Raw genomic sequence first — 17,434 nt, forward strand, 5'->3', positions numbered from 1 at the left:
TCCAATCAATAAACCTGATAGTTAATGTGTTTACTTCAATTTTACTTGGTCATAAAAATTAAGTTCATGAAATTTGGATTTGAGATGAGAATTTATGCTCAAAAAAGTGTTGTTTTTTTTTTTTAAATTGTCCAATATCTGCAAACCATACTAATACAGGTATGCTAAACCTGTCTGGTTGGTTGTGGTGTTTTTATCACAAATTTAATTAACACTGAACTTGGACCATTTCCCTGAGTAGTAAGAGATAATGCTTGGCCAGTGAAGCTGAGATTATAATTAGATCTCAAGAAATAATGGTCTCAAATTATTTTAAGTGCCTGTAATTTTTAGTAATATGCAGGCCCAGGCACAGACATCAAAAGAGAAACTCAACTAGGTGAGTGTGTGTGTGTGTGTGTGTGTGTGTGCTGATAACTGTTTATTACAAGAATAAATAGAGAATTTTAATGTACACACTCAGCCTGGGAAACTTAGTGTTGTTTATTAAATAAAGCAGAGAAAGCAAGAGAGGAATCAGCACAACGGGAAGTCAGGTCACCAGATAAGGCTTTTTTGCTACCCTGTTTCCTGTGCTGGGTGGCTCTGCCATCCACTGGGAGAGATTCATTCCTCTTACCCAGACTGACAATTTCCCATTTCCTGTCACTCTCTCTGCCACCTCCCTCCCCCATTCTTGACCTGCCAGGCCAAAGCAGTTCAAACAAATAAAGTTAATTTGCTGAAGAGCACAGAGCTTTCAGTAAACAACTTTTTCCTAGGCAGTTCTGTGTGGAAATGACAGGAACTTTATCAGCAGAGTAAGAACTGAATCCACTTCTTATTGTACATGTTTATTAGGCCTACACCCCCCACACAGCAAGTCAGTTCATCCCTGCCTTTCCTTTGCAACTTTATAGCCACTAAAAGAGGGAACAGCTACAGGAGCCACAAAAACATTTTGGGAGAGGGGGTGGCGGGATTATTTGGAACCAGCATCTGCATTTTTAGAATAAAGCATAGATGATAGGCGGCAGCTGTGCAAGGTCATGGGTGGAGGAGAGGCATTCAAGAAGTATCAGTGATGATACTATGTCACAAAGGGATGGATCTCAGAAAGTCCTGTTCTTATTTTCTGAATTATCAGAGCAGTGAATGTTACCATGTTTCGACTGATGGTCAAACACAGCAGCAGCCCTTGTCCAACAATTATAGGGGGTAGAAACAAAAGTATAAGGATGCAATCCAGAGTATCAAAGAAGTTTTGAGTTAAAAAAAAAAACCCTAATATTTTGCTGGGAAACTACTACATTTAATACAGGTAAATTGTTGTGTACTTGAAACATTTTCTTTAACTCTGTGCAGTTATCTCCCAGATAAATTAAAGGCCAGGAACCCAGATTGGTCTGATCCCACTACATCACTAACTGATAAATGATTAAAAGCACCTCAATAAGACTTTTAACATAAAAAAGCACAAAACTATGGAATACAAAATGAAATAAGCACTATTTCTACATTGGCCAAGAACTGCCAAGTGGCTTTCCTTCCACAAAGTTCATGTCTCTGAGGTGGTGATGTGTAGAGTGTATGATCTACATCCTTCTAGATGTAGATCAAATCACCACAGTGTACACTGTAAATCTTAGTTTTGCAAATTATCCCTCTGTAATACCCGGGGAAAAATAAGTTCATGTCTCTAATTCCTTGACTTTCGAAGTTCGAGGCTGCGTAAAAAATAATTTGTACCAAGCGAAGATTAGTGACCAACTGCGTCAGGGGCTTCCAGCTGGTCTTTAAACTGCTGTTGTTAAGAGAACGAGTTGCAAGAGAGCTTAGTCTCTTGTCCCCTGTGCCTTCGTGTCTACCTGAAAATGAGTTACTGAGCAGAAACCAGAAGCTGTTTCTGGAGGCCCTGCAGTATTCTTTTCATTGACTGCTGTCATCTCTGTAGAGACCACCATCAATAGGGCTCCCCAGGATTCACTAAGTACCACTGGATAGGGGGATGGAAATCAGGGTTCCACTTCTAGCTCTGCCTTGGCATGTCAGTTATAGCCATGTGACTTCAAACAGGTTACTTGGCCTCACTGAGCTTCATCTATAAAATGAGGAGGTGGAGTTGCATGAATCTTTTAAAAAGGGCTTTCCTGGTGGCTCAGATGGTGAAGAATCTACTTGCAATCCATGAGACCTAGGTTCTATCCCTGGGTCAGGAAGATCCCCTGGTGGAGGTCATGGCAACCCACTCCAGTATTCTTGCCTGGAGAATTCCATGGACAGATGAGCCTGGAAGGCTACAGCCCATGGGGTTGCAAAGAGTCGGACACGACCAAGTGACTAACACTTTTAGAAGAGATAATGTATGTGAAAGCACTTAGCATGCCTCTTAGTGCAGACAGTATCCAAAATGTGTTTTCTCCATATTAAACTGAGGCTGAAAAGTTCCAAGTTGTAACAACCATCACTATATTCAATAAACAAATATATGTTAATAGATCCTAGGTAGAAACCATGATGCTCAGATCCAGTTCTCAAAGAAGTAATAATTTAAGTAATAATTTATTAGGGGCAATAGGATATACTCAATTCTAATAAGGATGACTGCTCTTAAGTTCCAAAAAGGACCAAATTCAGTGGCAGTTCAGAGGAGTAAGAGAAAATGTTTGGCTACAAGGAAAGTTGGAAGTATTCACAGATGAAAGAACATTCGACCTCTAAAATTTCTAAAAATGCTAGAAAGCTCAGATGTGAACAGGTGGCGACTAGAAGGTTTGGGGAATGAATGGAGATTGGTGAGTGCAGTGTGTCTGCAGTTGCCCCGTTTGAGCTGGGGAACAGGCCACAGAAGACCTCTGAGCGTTTGACTGGGGACCATTAGCTTTTATGCTGTGAGCAACCCCAGGATTTACTAGAGCTGAAATACAGTTTAGCTGTGTTGGGGCTAAACTAATCTCAAAATCCCTGGGAGGGCAGAAGGGCCACCAGAGGCCAAACAATCAGCACAGAGGCTATTCTCCCTTGTGGGGAGGCCGTGGGACCAGTAAGGACGCAGGTATGTGCCACAGACTAAATACATTTGGGGCTTTTAGCAAGTGACTGTATAAACTGATGACCTGTACTTAAGATGAGGAACGGGAACATATTATTACATTTTTTTTTTTAATGGGAAGGAGCTCTTAAATTTCTGAGCAAGGCCTGTTATGACCTGGCCTTAGAGTACAAAGAAAAGCCATGGAGAATGTGACATAGGCCAAAGATCTGAATTCAGGGGACAGTGAGAACAGTGATAGAAGAAAGACATTGGGCTGCATGAGCGAAATATCACCAGGGCTTGGCCTTATTAATTGCAAGGGGTAAAGGAGAAAGTCGAGAACTGAAGTTTTGAGTCTGAGTGATGATGTGATAGCAGTAACAATACAGAGTAAATTCATTTAAAAATGTGTTTTCTTAAACTGAGTCATTTTGCTGTTTAAAATCAGCTCTCCTCAAGCCAGCAGTGTCAGTTCATCTGTTATATTTCTATTTATAGCTACATTTCTAACATAAATATTTTACAGTTCATCCTTAAGTAGTAGGAGAAATGAGGGGTTTCGACTGAAGTGGAAGACTCCATCTTCGAGATTAAGTACGCCTGTCTGGTGACACTGCAGAATACTAAGCACACTGTTCTCACGAGCTGCAGGTACAGCACTTACAAAAGCGCAAGTTCATGTCTACACAGTTAATGTCATGTGAACAGTAAAAACAAGAAGTACAAAAGAAACATTAAATAAAAGATTTTGCTTTTATTTAAAATAAAATGCATTTATACAGTCTTTAAACCATGGATTATTGAACAATACTGGTAATCTACCCCTCCCTGGCACCCTTTTGGGCTATGTGAGCTAGGAATTTTCTGACTAGCACCAATGCAGGTTGTAACAGCGCAACAGACTAGAACACGGCCAGTCCAGGCATTAGAGTTAAGGACATTGTGGCAAATCATGACTATAATGAAGTCATCCTTAATTTAGCAGATATTAAAACTGCACATTAATTATATTTTAAAGAGCATTTAATTAATGCAAAGATGCTACATCTAAGCCATTTGCTAGTTGTGAGTAGATTTTTAAAAAACTGTACAATTTTATAAAATTTGTGTTTGTACATTAGTTACACAAAATGCATACTTCATAGACCTTTACTTCATATTGTAATGCAAAAGTTGCATGTTTTAGGCAGACAGTGAATATGCTGGTGAATACTAAAAGTGTTGTAATACAATATGGTGTAAAAATAAAAACACAAGACAATATACATACATGCTTATTCAAGGACAAAAACAAACCAGGCATAACGACTAATAGCATTTTCCTTCAAGATCAAACAATGACATTATTAAATACCAGGCACCTTTTGTAGGCCTAATTTATTTTGGGGTTGGGGGGGGAACGCATGACAGATGGCTACCAAAAGTAGGATATTTGAAAAATTATGAGGTCAAATTAAACATACATTAAAACACATGCATTAAACATGATAAATAGACTTCATATAGCTTAAGCCCTGGATAGCTTTAAAGTAGATGGCTTGAGTTTCTTACAGTTCGGCTAGCTTGAATCAGTGATGTTTTGTTCCTAACTTACCCACTACTTCAGTTTCAATTCCTGGCTCTAAGGAACATGTGCCATATTCAAGTCCGTACATTGTATCATGATAGCAGATTAATAGTCGTGCTTGTTAGTGCACATATTAACTGGTCTGGTAAGGCAAAAAAGTTTTCATGATAAAATAATGAATTTCAAGCTTACTTTATTAAGCAGCATATAACAAACAACAGCTTTTAAAGTTAAACAACTGTTATGGCCACGGAGTTTCATTACACAGCATTTCTGTTCACACCCAACCACTGGTAAGTTTGTAGAACATCTCTTCATCTAAACTCTCATTTTGGTCTTTTGCACGTGTTGAGAGAAATATGTAGCCACCAATGAATTCATGAACCACTTTGCAATCTACTTCAGTGCAAATGAAGGACAACCGTACTTCATCTGCAAACTCTACAGTGACCTAGAACAAAGACAGAGAACCATCAGTCCCTGCAGAAGTCCAGACGGCTGGGTCCAAGTGAGGCCACTACACTTAAGGTCTGTCCTGATCACAAAATACTCGCTGGTCCTCAAAATTTTTTTTTTTAAATCCTAAACTAATAATGCCTTCAAGTCCAAAAGCATAAGTAGTTTACTAGCCCCTCCCCTCCTCCTTTTTAATTTTCTTTTTCTGAAAAGGAAGGCTGAATGCAAGGGGCTTAGGTCATTAAGTTCCCAAAAGGTCTCTGGTGATTCAATTAATGAGTGTCTCCCTTCAAGTCCTGGGAGAAAACCTATTTCCTGTGTTTAGCTATTTAACCTTTAGATTTCATGTTTGAATATTTCAGAAATACAAGATTCTATGAAGTAATTGAAATCAGTACAACAAATCCAATGACCCTAAAACAAAGGACTTATTAGGGAAATATTCTGTTTAAATGAGAGTCATGTACTCCAAGGCGAGGGGTAGCATGATGTGTCAGGCTTTAGAGCCCCAAGTATCCCAGTTTGAATCCTAATTCTCAGTGTGTGGTCAAGGACAACGATGGCCTTCATTTGTACCATGGGGATAATCCATGTACCTTGCAGGGCTGGGGTAACGTTTAGAAATAGGGTACAGATGTAAAGCATCTAGTATCATGCTTGGCACAAAGTAGGCATTCACTAAAGAGTAGCTGCTATTTTTGAGTGGAAAGCGTTTATTCATTATAGAAAGACAACCTTAAAGATTAGCCAATATTGTAACATATTATGCTCTTATAAGTATCTGGGCTACTTATAAAATAGGCAAATAGGAAATGAACAACCAAGCATGTTTTATACTTTAAGAGGAAATGGCACAAAGAATCTTAAACATTTATAGGGCATTTTCTTCTTAATTAATTCATTTTTAGCAGATCGACTATGTGTGTGTGTTAAAGAAGCATGGTTACAGCTTACCATTTTTATTTCCCAGTTTACATTCCACTGTTTCATATTACTGAAACGCCAGGTTTTAATTGCATCTCCCGTGCTGGCGTCCATCCTAATCAGTCTATTGTATGCAATTCCAATAAGTTCTTCTTTTTTGCCCCCTTGGAACCTATAGAATTAAAAACATAAATACATGTTTTAAAACAGGGGTGGTAGGGGGACATGTTGGTCTGTTTTTCTTGAAGATATGTACTTTTTAACTCTTAAAGTGCTATTCTTGCCTGAGTAAAAAGAGAAATGAAATCACTTTAAATTTTTGATGAAAAAATGATAAGCATAGAAAATACATTCCAACATTCTTTAAATTTTACTGTGTAATAGGTTAATGGGTCTCAGTAGGTAGCTTTAAATGTTTAATTTCTAATTATACGAAGTCGATTAAGAAGGCACAGACTGAGGTTTACACACCAGTGCTTAGTAGAACCACTGACCTTGCAATAAAGTGTGTGATGCCGAATTCTGGTAATGATTGCCAAGCTTGAATAAATCTCATCTTGGCTTCAATTAAACTCATCTGAGCTACATTCTGATGGGCCTCCAAGATTCTTGCTGTTATCTAAACATGAGTAAACATCATATTTACTATCAGATATTATTCTTTCATGGTAGAATCAAGACAAAAAAAGATTAAAACATTGAATTATGTGCCCCATGCCCCAAAATTATGTATTGCGAGAGATGAAATTAGAAAATATCTGAAGCTACATTTGGGAATTTTAGTAAACTAATGACTTTCCAAACCAAACTTCAATACATAGTTTTTCTTAATTTTAGTTCCATATGTCAAGAAAGAATAAGTACTACTAGTAGGTATATATAATTGTTGAGACTTATTCAAGTACATACACATATGATAGCACAAGTTCTAATCCTCATATACATGATGGGTTTTAAGTTCAGTACCAAGATATCCGATCAGAATGAGTGCCTGCCATACAGGTTTCTAGCACTAGAAATCACTGCAATGATTTTAAAATTTTTCTAAAGGAGTAATTAGGTTAGTTTTTAAATTTATTCACTTTGGGGTGCCTATTTGCTCAAAGAGTAGAGGGAAATTAATTCATGAGGGGAGACTGTAGCTAGGGCTGTAAATATTTTTAATTCTTTCTTTTTTTTTTAAATATGGAGAACTTACCAAATCTCTTATATAGCCTGGCTGTAGATGGCAATGCGAGGAAAAGAAAAAGGAAGCAGAAAGAAAAAAAAGGCAATCAGAAAAAATGGCAATGAAGCAAAGAAAAAGTTGCGGTAACCTGTAAACCAAAATTCCAGCCAAAAACCATGCAAAAAAATGACTTTAGTTGGAAACCAAGCAAAGTAAATGCAAGTATGAAAATGAAAATGAGAAAGCAGTGATTACTTTTCATTTAGAATACTGAGAAACACTCCACATTATTTTAGATTGTTAAGTGTTACTAAAATTAAGGGTAGAAATTTGCAGGGAGAAAATTTAAAACGCAAATAACCTTTTCCCCTTCATGTACCAGTTCTTACTGATTAGGGTAAAGCTAATTATTTTAGTAGCAAGATAAAAAAAATTAATATTCAAAAGCCTTTAATCTTGTCTTATATTGAGTCAAATAATATGATCCATGCACAGCTTTTCAGAAAATAGTTGAAGGCATTAAATAAGTGCAGTGACCATACTGTTTCTTTATTTACAGAAGAAAAGCAAACCCCTCAATTACCATCTTTTTTTTGCATCCTTTTTCCTGGAAGGGAAAATAAAAATATGCCATACACTACACTAGGAGTGGTGGCTACAAATATATCAGTTCATTTCAATTTGGATTAACATGAATAAAACGAAGAATAAATCTTTCCTCTAAAATGTAAAAATCCAGTTTGGGAGTCATAGTTATGTAAAAAATATCCATAGCAAGTTTAATAGATAGTCTTGGGGAATTAAAATAGATTGTAACAAAGGCTATATGCGCCTGAAGACTTTATGCCCTGGTAGGGCTGAATGACCCCATGGCCTGCACAGCTTAGACCTACCTGACTCCTAAGTGCCACTGCATTATATAGTTTAAAAAATCCAATTACTGAGCCACTAAGTCCAACAAACAGTACAGTACATGACACACAATAGCAACTAAACTCTGCTTATCAGCACTTACTAGGTGTCAGGGCAATACTTGACTCAACCTCCTGGTTAGGGAAAGGAGAATTCAAAATGAATGTGCATTTGATAAGATGACAATGTGGAAGACAAGGCTAGAAAGCTCCTTAACCTCAGACCACACACATACTACTATCCTGTCAGTTAAGGACAGCCACACATTCTTTGTCCTCAAGAGAATCTTCAGTTGACTTGTAGTCAAGAACTCACCAAAAGAAAATTTATCTTTTTACAGCTAAACCTATCATTTTAAAGGCTTCTGGGAAGACAATTCAGTACCTGTCTGACAGCTAAACTAACATTTGGCAATCTTCACAATTATAGTTTAAGATCTTTTATTCCTAATACCTGATGGTGAAATGGTAAAACTGCTAAGATTTGAAACTATTCATTGACTTTGAAGGCAAATGAATCCACTTTTACAAACAAGTCTCTTCATAAATAACGTTAAAATGAATTAACCTAAGAATTAAAAAATGAAATTAGTACTCAATTCAGTTTCCCTTGTTAACTTACAATCTACATTCCACTCAGCTCCAAGGGCATTTCCTCCATTCCTCACTACTCCCACATCATATGACTATGGGATAAACAATTTCCATGTAGCTTACACAACTTCTGCAACTTAAAAGACAACTACTTGGTGATTAAAACTTTTGAACATTTCCAGCTAAGGGATTTCAGACCCATATGATATAAACACTGTATTTAAAGTTAAGAATTAACAAGTGTTCTGGGTATATCATTGGGCCTTTCCCGTAACGTTTTAAAATTACTCCTTAACAAAGATAAAAATGAAACTAGATAAAAATGAAGTATTTATTTCAAAGTTCTTCTTCACCCCCTTCCTAAGTTGGAGCCTCTTCCCTTTTAAGGCATGATGTTGGGTATCAAGTCAAGAATACTGGGGGCTATCCCAAGTGAAACTCCCCTGGCAAAGAACCTTTGGTGTTGGACCGAAGAACCATTTTCCGAAATAGCAATCCTTTTACGGTAGTCATTTCCAGAAAAGGAATTCTAAACAGAGGGAACAAAAGCAGTGAATTTCCATGAAAATTCACCAAATGTTGTCACATGCAAATCGGGCTTAGGTTTTCACTGTTAATGTTAAGAAAAGGCAACGTCAAACGTGGACTATAAACCACGTCAAGTTTATTTCCAAAGCTGGAAAGGTCCATTTCGACGGCAAGAAGAGTCATCAGAGATTTGGCTGGGAAATGCTGGCTGTGCTCTGTATCAGACTTACTTTATTTAAGGAATAAAATGGCATGGAACTGTGGAACACAAAGCAGTAAGACCATACTCAATTCCCTGAAAAGAATATCCTGTTAGCAGAGTGATTTCCTCAGGTGGCTTAGAATAAATATGCTCCCAACTACTCTACCTCATTATCCATCCTATTAAAATAATAAGACTTTTCTTAAAAGACCAATTTAAACTGACTGAAAGCTATTTTTTCCTTATATTTTAACCACCTGATACAAAATTAAGACTACCAATTAAGACTAAAAAGTTGTGTTTAAGAGGGGAAACTAAAGTATATGTAGAAAACCGTTTACCTGCTTGTTCTTGTACTTTTTTAGATAGCGAGGGGACACCAGACATTCAGGATTTATATCAGTTGTGATCTGCTCTGGTATTAACTGAGGATCTGGATTTAAATGCTGCATCTTCAGAAAGGAAAGAATATTCTGAACTTCTAAGTTGTAAGAACTGTCTGCCATGGTCTTGCCTTTGGAGGCCAATCTGCAGGCTGCCATCCAGTGTGCATACTGTTTTTCCTGTGAAAAGAAATACTGAGGTTTGGAATCTATCACATGATAAATCCTTTGAGTATAAAACATAAGAATGAATGATCAACTCACTAAGGAAGCAAAGAAAACCTAGGTTTACTTTTTTTTTTTTTGGCTGCACTGTGCATGTGGAATCTTAGTTCCCTGACCAGGGGATTGAACCCATGACCCGTGCATTGAGAGCGCAGAGTCTTAACCAATGGACCCACCAGGGACATCTCCCAAATTGAGGTTTATTTTTAATCAGAAAACTTACATTGTCACAACGAAGCCAGATTTCATTCATGCCCTCTGCAACCGGAATGAGGAGTTTAATGTTAAATTTTTGGCCTGAAATATTCACATCTGGGGTAACTTCACACCCTGTATTTAAAAAAATACATATTAAAATGGTTACATTTAGACTTAAGAAATCCCAAGCCAATACAGGCAGTTCCCATTTTATGGCATCTTAACATGCTGATTTTGCTGTCATGGAATCTACAAATCAGGGAATTCTTTATGTTCAGTAATTTCGTTGAGGGTGGAGCGAAGACTCAACTCAGACCTAATATACAAGAGATGTAACTGCACAGTTTGTGGCCCTCACAATTCACAAAACTTGATTGAGAAGAGAAGGAAAGAGTTCTACCCCTGGGACGACCCAGAGGGATGGTATGGGGAGGGAGGAGGGAGGAGGGTTCAGGATGGGGAACACATGTATACCTGTGGCGGATTCATTTCGATATTTGGCAAAACCAATACAATACTGTAAAGTTTAAAAATTAAAAAAAAAAAAAAAGGATATTATACAAAGAAAATTTGCACTCTGTTCCCACAAGTTTCACACATTATTATTTTAATATCATTCAGTTCTTTGAATCTTAAGTTATCAGGGTTTTTTTTTTTTTTTTGCTAAGTTTCTAAATGTACAGGGATTTAAAAATATCTTTCCATAGTAAAATTCTAAAGTGTGTTCTGGTCAGAATAAATGACTTTATGATGCCTTTTAAGAAAGGCACACGTGTGGGGAACCAGCCAGTGTGAGCTAGAGTCCTCTATGAGGGCCCCCTCAGGGCCCCACTGCTCCCTCTCTCAGCTGCTCTGGCCTCCTACTGCCGGTGCAAGGAAGACTAATGGCACAGATGCAGGGGGCAGGGAGCACAGGCTCTCCTGATTTGCACAAAATTTTAGGAGTCCATCTGACACAGAAGGTAATATAAACTTACATACATGGGAAGTCAGTATGAAAATAAAGGCATGCAGGATTTCACTTTACTGTCAAGTTTTCAGGAATATGTACATTTATGGACTGTACAAAATCCCCGTAATGAACTCTGTTAACCATTAGTTTATGGCTTTATAGGAGAGAAAACAGATTTACTGAATGTATACCCAGATAGATAATGGGGCAATGGTCAGCCTAAACTAGTAACCAGAATAAAATAGTGAAGAAGAGCTCTGTAAACAGACAGATTGGGGGTTCCAGACCTTTCTTGACCACTTAATAAGCATATCATATTTACTTATGCCCAAATTCCCTGACCTTAAGCTCTATCTCACAGCAATGCTGTAAGGATCAGTAAGATAACGATTACGCCAAAGCTTCCTAAACAGTATTCCAATTGTTAGTACTTAGTTCATGTCACCCTCAATGTGTGTTAAGACCATCATGCAGACTCTGGGGAAGAATGCAAACTTGTTAGCAGGGCCTGCTGTTGCCTTTGTCCCTGAACTGAAGCAACTTCTCCTGACAAAGAAAGTACAAGCAACAAGATAATAAGCTTCTATGTATCTGAACAAATGTTTAAACTGTCATTTTTTCCCTCATCAAATAAATGTTTTAAATAGCAAATGAAAGAAACAAAACATTTTAGATAAAGGAGAGATCCTCTCCTCTCCAGAATTAACTTCAATCACGAATTTGATGAACTTTCCCTCCCTCTTTCTTTTTAGAATATTTACTTCACATTAATAGCTACCACATGTAACTCCTACACAATCATTACAAACACTCAGGAAGTTGTGTGGCAATGTGTTTAACCTGCAAAGTTAAAACAAAGAGATGTATCTTTCTTCATTCCTAAATCCCCTCAAAATCTTTGGGAGACCCAATCCTGTGACCCCACAACTCTCTCCCCATTGGCTCCATGTTTCCACCTTTTCTCTGCAGTCCAGCCCGGACCCTGCTTCACTAGCTGTCACCTCCAACTCTCCAGACTCACCGTCTTTCCATTACACACACTTTGCAAAACCTTAATCCTGGCTCAACCCAACCACCTACCTCTCATTTGCCTATGCTCTGGGTGCTGAGCACTCTAAGATGGGGGGGTGGGGGTGGGCGGGGAAAACATCACAAAACTGAGCAGGTAAATTTCACTAGAAACATGTAGATTCCCAACGTGAGTCTGCCCCTGAACATTTGCAACCCTTCTGTGTTGACATCCTCAACAATGTTTATTTCACATCTTCTCAGGCCTCCTATGCTACTCTTAGAGAACAACCTCACCTGTTATTTTTCCAAGAACATGAAAGCCATCAGAAATGAGGTCCCCCAACTTCCAGCCACCAAAGCAGATAAACCTGGCCACCCTCACTTCCACACAGAGGAAAAGGTATCTCTCCTATCCGAGCAGGCAGAGTTTCCTACCATCTGTCAGGTAGCTTGTTCCATCACAGAGATCCTGTCCTCCCACCTCCCTGCCTTTCTACATGACAGTTCCATCAGCATTTAACTTCCTTGAGTCTCCCATCTTAAACCATAAAATACCTCTCCATTTTAGGCCTCTCTCTTCTATTACTGCCCTCTTTCCTCCTTGCCTGTCACAGATGAGGTTCATCAAAAAGCTATCTTTGTTTCCCATCTCAGTGACTGTACTTTGGCTCCCATGCATAAAAGCCCACTGAAATCTGCTAAATCTGTTCTTAGTAGAGGCCACGAACCACCTCCATGTAAATAAATCTTATGGAAGCTTAATCTTACTTTTCTAAAGCATTTGATGCTATTGACTACTCTGTCCTTTAACTTCTATCACACCTCATTTCCATGGTCTTCCTAGATATTTGTTTGTTGTTGTTTATTTCCCTTGCAAGTTCCACCTCCTCTAATCTGCTCTGTCCCTTAAACATTGGTATCCTGCAGGGCTCTGCTCTCAGCCTTTTCATATTACAGACAACTACTACAAAGGTTGCATCTACTATGAATACTCACTGCTGCCACGTCAGTATCTGCAGCATGGATCCTACCCATGCTCCAAACAGATACACCACGGCACCTCAAATTTAAAATAACCCAATTAAATTTAGCTCATCTTCCTCCCCAAACTCTGCTCTTATATAGTCTCAATCTCAGTATTACCCTATCCACCCAACTGTACAAGCCCGGATCAAGTCACTTCCCCAGCCTCTCCCAGCTCAATCATCCAGTCTATTGACTGAACGTCCTGAGAATCTAACAAAGTTGCGCCCTTTTCCCACCCATGCTGATAAGCGTAACCTGGATCAGTAGCACTACTCCAAAATTACTCTTCTACATTGCAGCCAACGTAAGGATGATGAATCTTATCGTATTCACAATCCTTCAGTGTCACTTCACTGCTGCCAGTTTAGAAAACAATCTCCTTAGCAGCTTTATCCTCTAGCTCCTGCTGTCACCTTTCTTCTTAGAAGGAATGGATTCAGCAGCTATTAGGGAAGGATTCATCCTCTCTGCTTCAACTCCATACTCCAGAAGCATGCCCCCTCACCCACCCTCCGCGTGACTGCTGATGATTTTCCCCATGCAATTTTGCACATCAGTCTCTTTTATCAACTCTCCTCCTTCCTCTCATGGATTGTAATTTTCTTTTTGGGATCTTAACTCCAATGTTATTTCCCCTATTAAGCTTCCCCTAATTCTCTCCAAAATCACTGAAGATTGATACAGCATCCTTACCTCTTTGTTCCTTTGACCTACTGTTTACTTTTAAAAGTACTACTATTGCCCAAATTCTAGTAGTTTATTTCCTGACATTCTCTGACATCCTAGGGATGTGACTATAATCTGTTCTCGCTCATGACTCTAGTACCTGGCACAGTGGGTGGCGTGGGTGACCACTCAGCATCTGCTGACCTGCATTTTTTAGAACTGTGCACTTTAGATATCTTAGGGGCCTTAGAGAGCATCCAGTCCAACACTCTCATTACTCATAGGAAGATATTAAGATCCTGACAGTTATTTTTCCAAAATCACAGGGCTTGTTTTGTGGCAGAGCAGAACCTAGGCCATTTGATTCTTAGGCTAGTGTTACCCTCACCAGTGTGATGTGCTAGAAAAGTACTCCTTTGGAAAGATGTTGGAGAAGTGGGATTAGGACACTCTATAAACTGTTTTCCATCCAGGACTTAACTTCTCAGTCATACAGAGAGAAGAATAAGGATGTAACAGGGACAGAGAAGATAGGGTCCAGAAGACAGATTAAGCCTCTAAATCGAGAGTGGATAATCAGAGTGGATCCTGGGCAGCTTGGAAGGGAAGCAAGAGGACAGCTGCAATGTATTCTCAGAGTAACAAATAACAGTAAAGATCCAAAAGTTAAAACTCCTGACCTAGAGAGAAAGGCAGTAAGTCTAACTAGAAGTTTTAGGAAAATTACAGAATTTCAACACATGGGCATAGCAATCTTCTACCCCAGAGCACAGGTTTTCCTATTTATTAAAATGTGGTGGTTGTGGTGGTGGTATAGTTGCTAAGTTGTGTCCGACTCTTGAGATCCTGTGAAGTGTAGACTGGCAGGCTCCTCTGTCCATGGGATTCCCCAGGCAAGAATACTGGAGTGGGTTGCCATTTCCTTTTCCAGGGGATCTTCCCAACCCAGGAAATCAAACCCGGGTCTCCTCACTGCAGGTAGATGATTTACCAACTGAGCTATGAGGGAAGCCCCTTATTAAAATGTATGTAACTATAAATGGGCTTTACAGGTGGCACTAGTGGTAAAGAACCCGCCTGCCAATATAGGAGATATAAGAGATGTGGGTTTAATCCCTGGGTAGGGAAGATCTCCTGGAGGAAGGCAGGGCAACCCACTCCAGCATTCGTGCCTGAAGAAGCCCATGGACAGAGGAGCCTGGCGGGCTACACTCCATAGGGTTGCAAAGAATTGGACACAACTTAGCACACACACATGTAACTATAAAGCAATAGTTCACAGATGACTACTAGGCAGAATAGAGATAGGGTAGAGATTTGGACATTTTGCTGAAATATACTAAAAATACTCTAATACACAATGTACTAAAAAAATAAAGAATACAGATCTACAGATGTAACTCCAGAGCCCGGAAACACTTAAATCCTTTTCTAATTGCCTTTCCAACCCCTTAACTCAGTTGGGAATTCATCTGACTAGAATGCAAGAATGCATCTGATTGGAATCTCAGTCTCACTGGAAATGAGTCTGGAAAATGTACTTCAGTCTTCCAGCCTCTGCTATGAGGGAAGGCCAGTAAAAAGAGTGTGAACAGTGAGAAGCCAATGTGTAGTGCATCCTTCAGCACACATGCTGGGGACCAAGGGTGTGGTGAGTGCTGTGTGAACCTGTAGGAGAACAGTTCTCAGGGGTATGGGTTCCTAGAGGAAGTGGTGTCTAAACTAGAAGTGAGCTGGCAGCTTTAAGTAACATCACTGCAAGCGAGAGGCTCATGGGCAATCTGCAAGTACAGCTGAAGGCTGTGTAGAGAGAATCAGAGCAAGGGGCAGCAGGACATCCTCCAGCTGCAGAAGAACCATACCAGCCAGGAGAGGAAATGCTCCTCCCCCTGAACCAAAGCATCCAACAGGTTTTTGAAAGAGATGAAGAAGCAGCGTGAAGAACAAACAGAAGTCACTAAAACTCAAATGAAGCTGTAACTCCACAGACCTGAATGGGGAAAAAAAGACTAAAACCAGTAGCTCTGAGCCCTCAGCCAGACTCAGTCCAGGCCACAGGACTGTGGGAACAGGTGCAGCAACGTGTGCTCAAATACTAGCCCCTGTTCTGAGACAGCTGCGGATCTATAGAGGCAAGAGGAAACCAACGAGATTTAGGCCATCAGCTAGGAGGGAGCCTCAGAGGGCTCCTGGGGCTGCCCCGGGAGCTAGGATGAGAGCACTGTTGAAGACAACAAAATTGTGCAGGCGAGAGGTGTTGGGAAAGGGGAAGACCTCAGTTAAAACCCTGCGATGGCTAACCCACTGGTGAGTCAGAAAGCCAAGAGACTGGGGACTTGAGCTGAACCAGCTGGTTACCTGTTAAGGTGAGGAAGAGGAGCAGGATGCTGATGATGAAGGGAGACAGCAGCGAAAACTGGGAGAGGACTACAGTAGAGATGAGAATGAGGCAGAATCTGAAATAGATATGTGGGCGGCTCCCACAGAATGAGAAAACCTACATGTCCTCATGCTGAAGAACAGAAAAGGGACGCCACAGATTTACTTGGGATAAAAGTAGAAACACACCCTGCATGTGAGGCCTGCACAGAGATTAGAACAAAATATTCACGGGAAGCTTAATACTGAACTTAAAAAAAGTACCTAAAGGAGCAAAAGGAACTGCTAAAAGCTTTACCCCCCAGCAAAAAGAAGTTTAGTGAATATTAGCTAATAGATATTCTACAATCAATACAGTCATTCCAAGGCTTTCCTTACCTCTTAGGTTCATCTGATGAGCTGGTGTGCCACTGGATTCTTCTTTGCTCTTGTAACAAGAAATAGATGTATCTTTAAAGGTACACCAATACTGTTTATAACCTTTTAGAGTCAGCTTTTTTGGCCTATGTGTCGAACAGAATTAGAAGGGGGAAAAAAAAACACTTTTGAAATAACTTTATCAATGCTATATTTTAGCAGCAAAATCTCACAATGTTAAAAGTCTGAGGCCAAGTTTTATATATGCTGAGTTCAGTTCCCTTTTCGTCTTGTGTGTGATATTCAGTTGTTGCTGTTATTGGATTTTCCTCTTCCACTCAATCTGCTCAGGAGATATTACAGTGAGTGGGCAGAGGAAGACCCTAAGGATAACATTCCCATGTTTCTGTCAGTTGTAACTGTCCCGATCACTAGCAGGTCACATGGAAAGGACAGGAAAGTAAAAGTGAAGGAAATGTCAATAACTGGAAGGTTCCTGGGTTCTGCAGGTTCGTGGTGTCCGCAGGGCTGCCTCCAGAGCCTCTCTAAACAGGCAAGTTTGCCTGGCAAGTCTAAAGTGCGTGAAGTGCTTATCTCTAGGGATGTACTGCAGTGGTGACTTTCACTTCCCACTCCAAAGCCAAACATGAAGCATGGGGAAGAGGATTAGGAAAACTGTAGGTAGATGAAAAAGGTGGGTAAAAGGAAAACAAAGTGAGGTAGGGAGCAGCATCTGAAATCAGGTCAGTAGCTTAGAAATGTTACTATGTGGAGCTGTTTTATGTTCAGCTACAATAAATGGTTTATTCCAGAGCTTATATTCCATATCACCTCCTTTCCTCTTTCTGCTTTATCTTGATTCTGTGGAGTATGA

At 39.6% G+C, this 17,434-nt stretch overlaps 1 protein-coding gene across 7 annotated transcripts in view; it reads right to left on the reverse strand.

Annotated features, from left to right (window-relative positions):
* Window positions 1-3,747: 3,747 nt before the first annotated feature.
* Window positions 3,748-17,434, reverse strand: part of FERMT2 (fermitin family member 2) — a 77,110-nt gene continuing 63,423 nt past the window's right edge. For 3 of the 7 annotated variants that reach the window (XM_027554130.1, XM_027554132.1, XM_027554129.1), the window contains 8 exons: window positions 16,582-16,706; window positions 10,195-10,301; window positions 9,705-9,926; window positions 7,712-7,735; window positions 7,159-7,179; window positions 6,455-6,579; window positions 5,991-6,132; window positions 3,748-5,031 (listed from right to left, as the gene is read on the reverse strand). In XM_027554130.1, the coding sequence (XP_027409931.1) occupies window positions 4,858-5,031; window positions 5,991-6,132; window positions 6,455-6,579; window positions 7,159-7,179; window positions 7,712-7,735; window positions 9,705-9,926; window positions 10,195-10,301; window positions 16,582-16,706 (940 nt within the window). In that variant the 3' untranslated portion in view covers window positions 3,748-4,857. The remainder of the gene's footprint in view (window positions 5,032-5,990; window positions 6,133-6,454; window positions 6,580-7,158; window positions 7,180-7,711; window positions 7,736-9,704; window positions 9,927-10,194; window positions 10,302-16,581; window positions 16,707-17,434) is intronic. The other 4 variants (XM_027554134.1, XM_027554131.1, XM_027554135.1 and 1 more) reach the window with 4 other exon arrangements.

This window comes from Bos indicus x Bos taurus, chromosome 10 (genome assembly GCF_003369695.1).
Source record: "Bos indicus x Bos taurus breed Angus x Brahman F1 hybrid chromosome 10, Bos_hybrid_MaternalHap_v2.0, whole genome shotgun sequence".
NCBI lineage: Eukaryota > Metazoa > Chordata > Mammalia > Artiodactyla > Bovidae > Bos > Bos indicus x Bos taurus.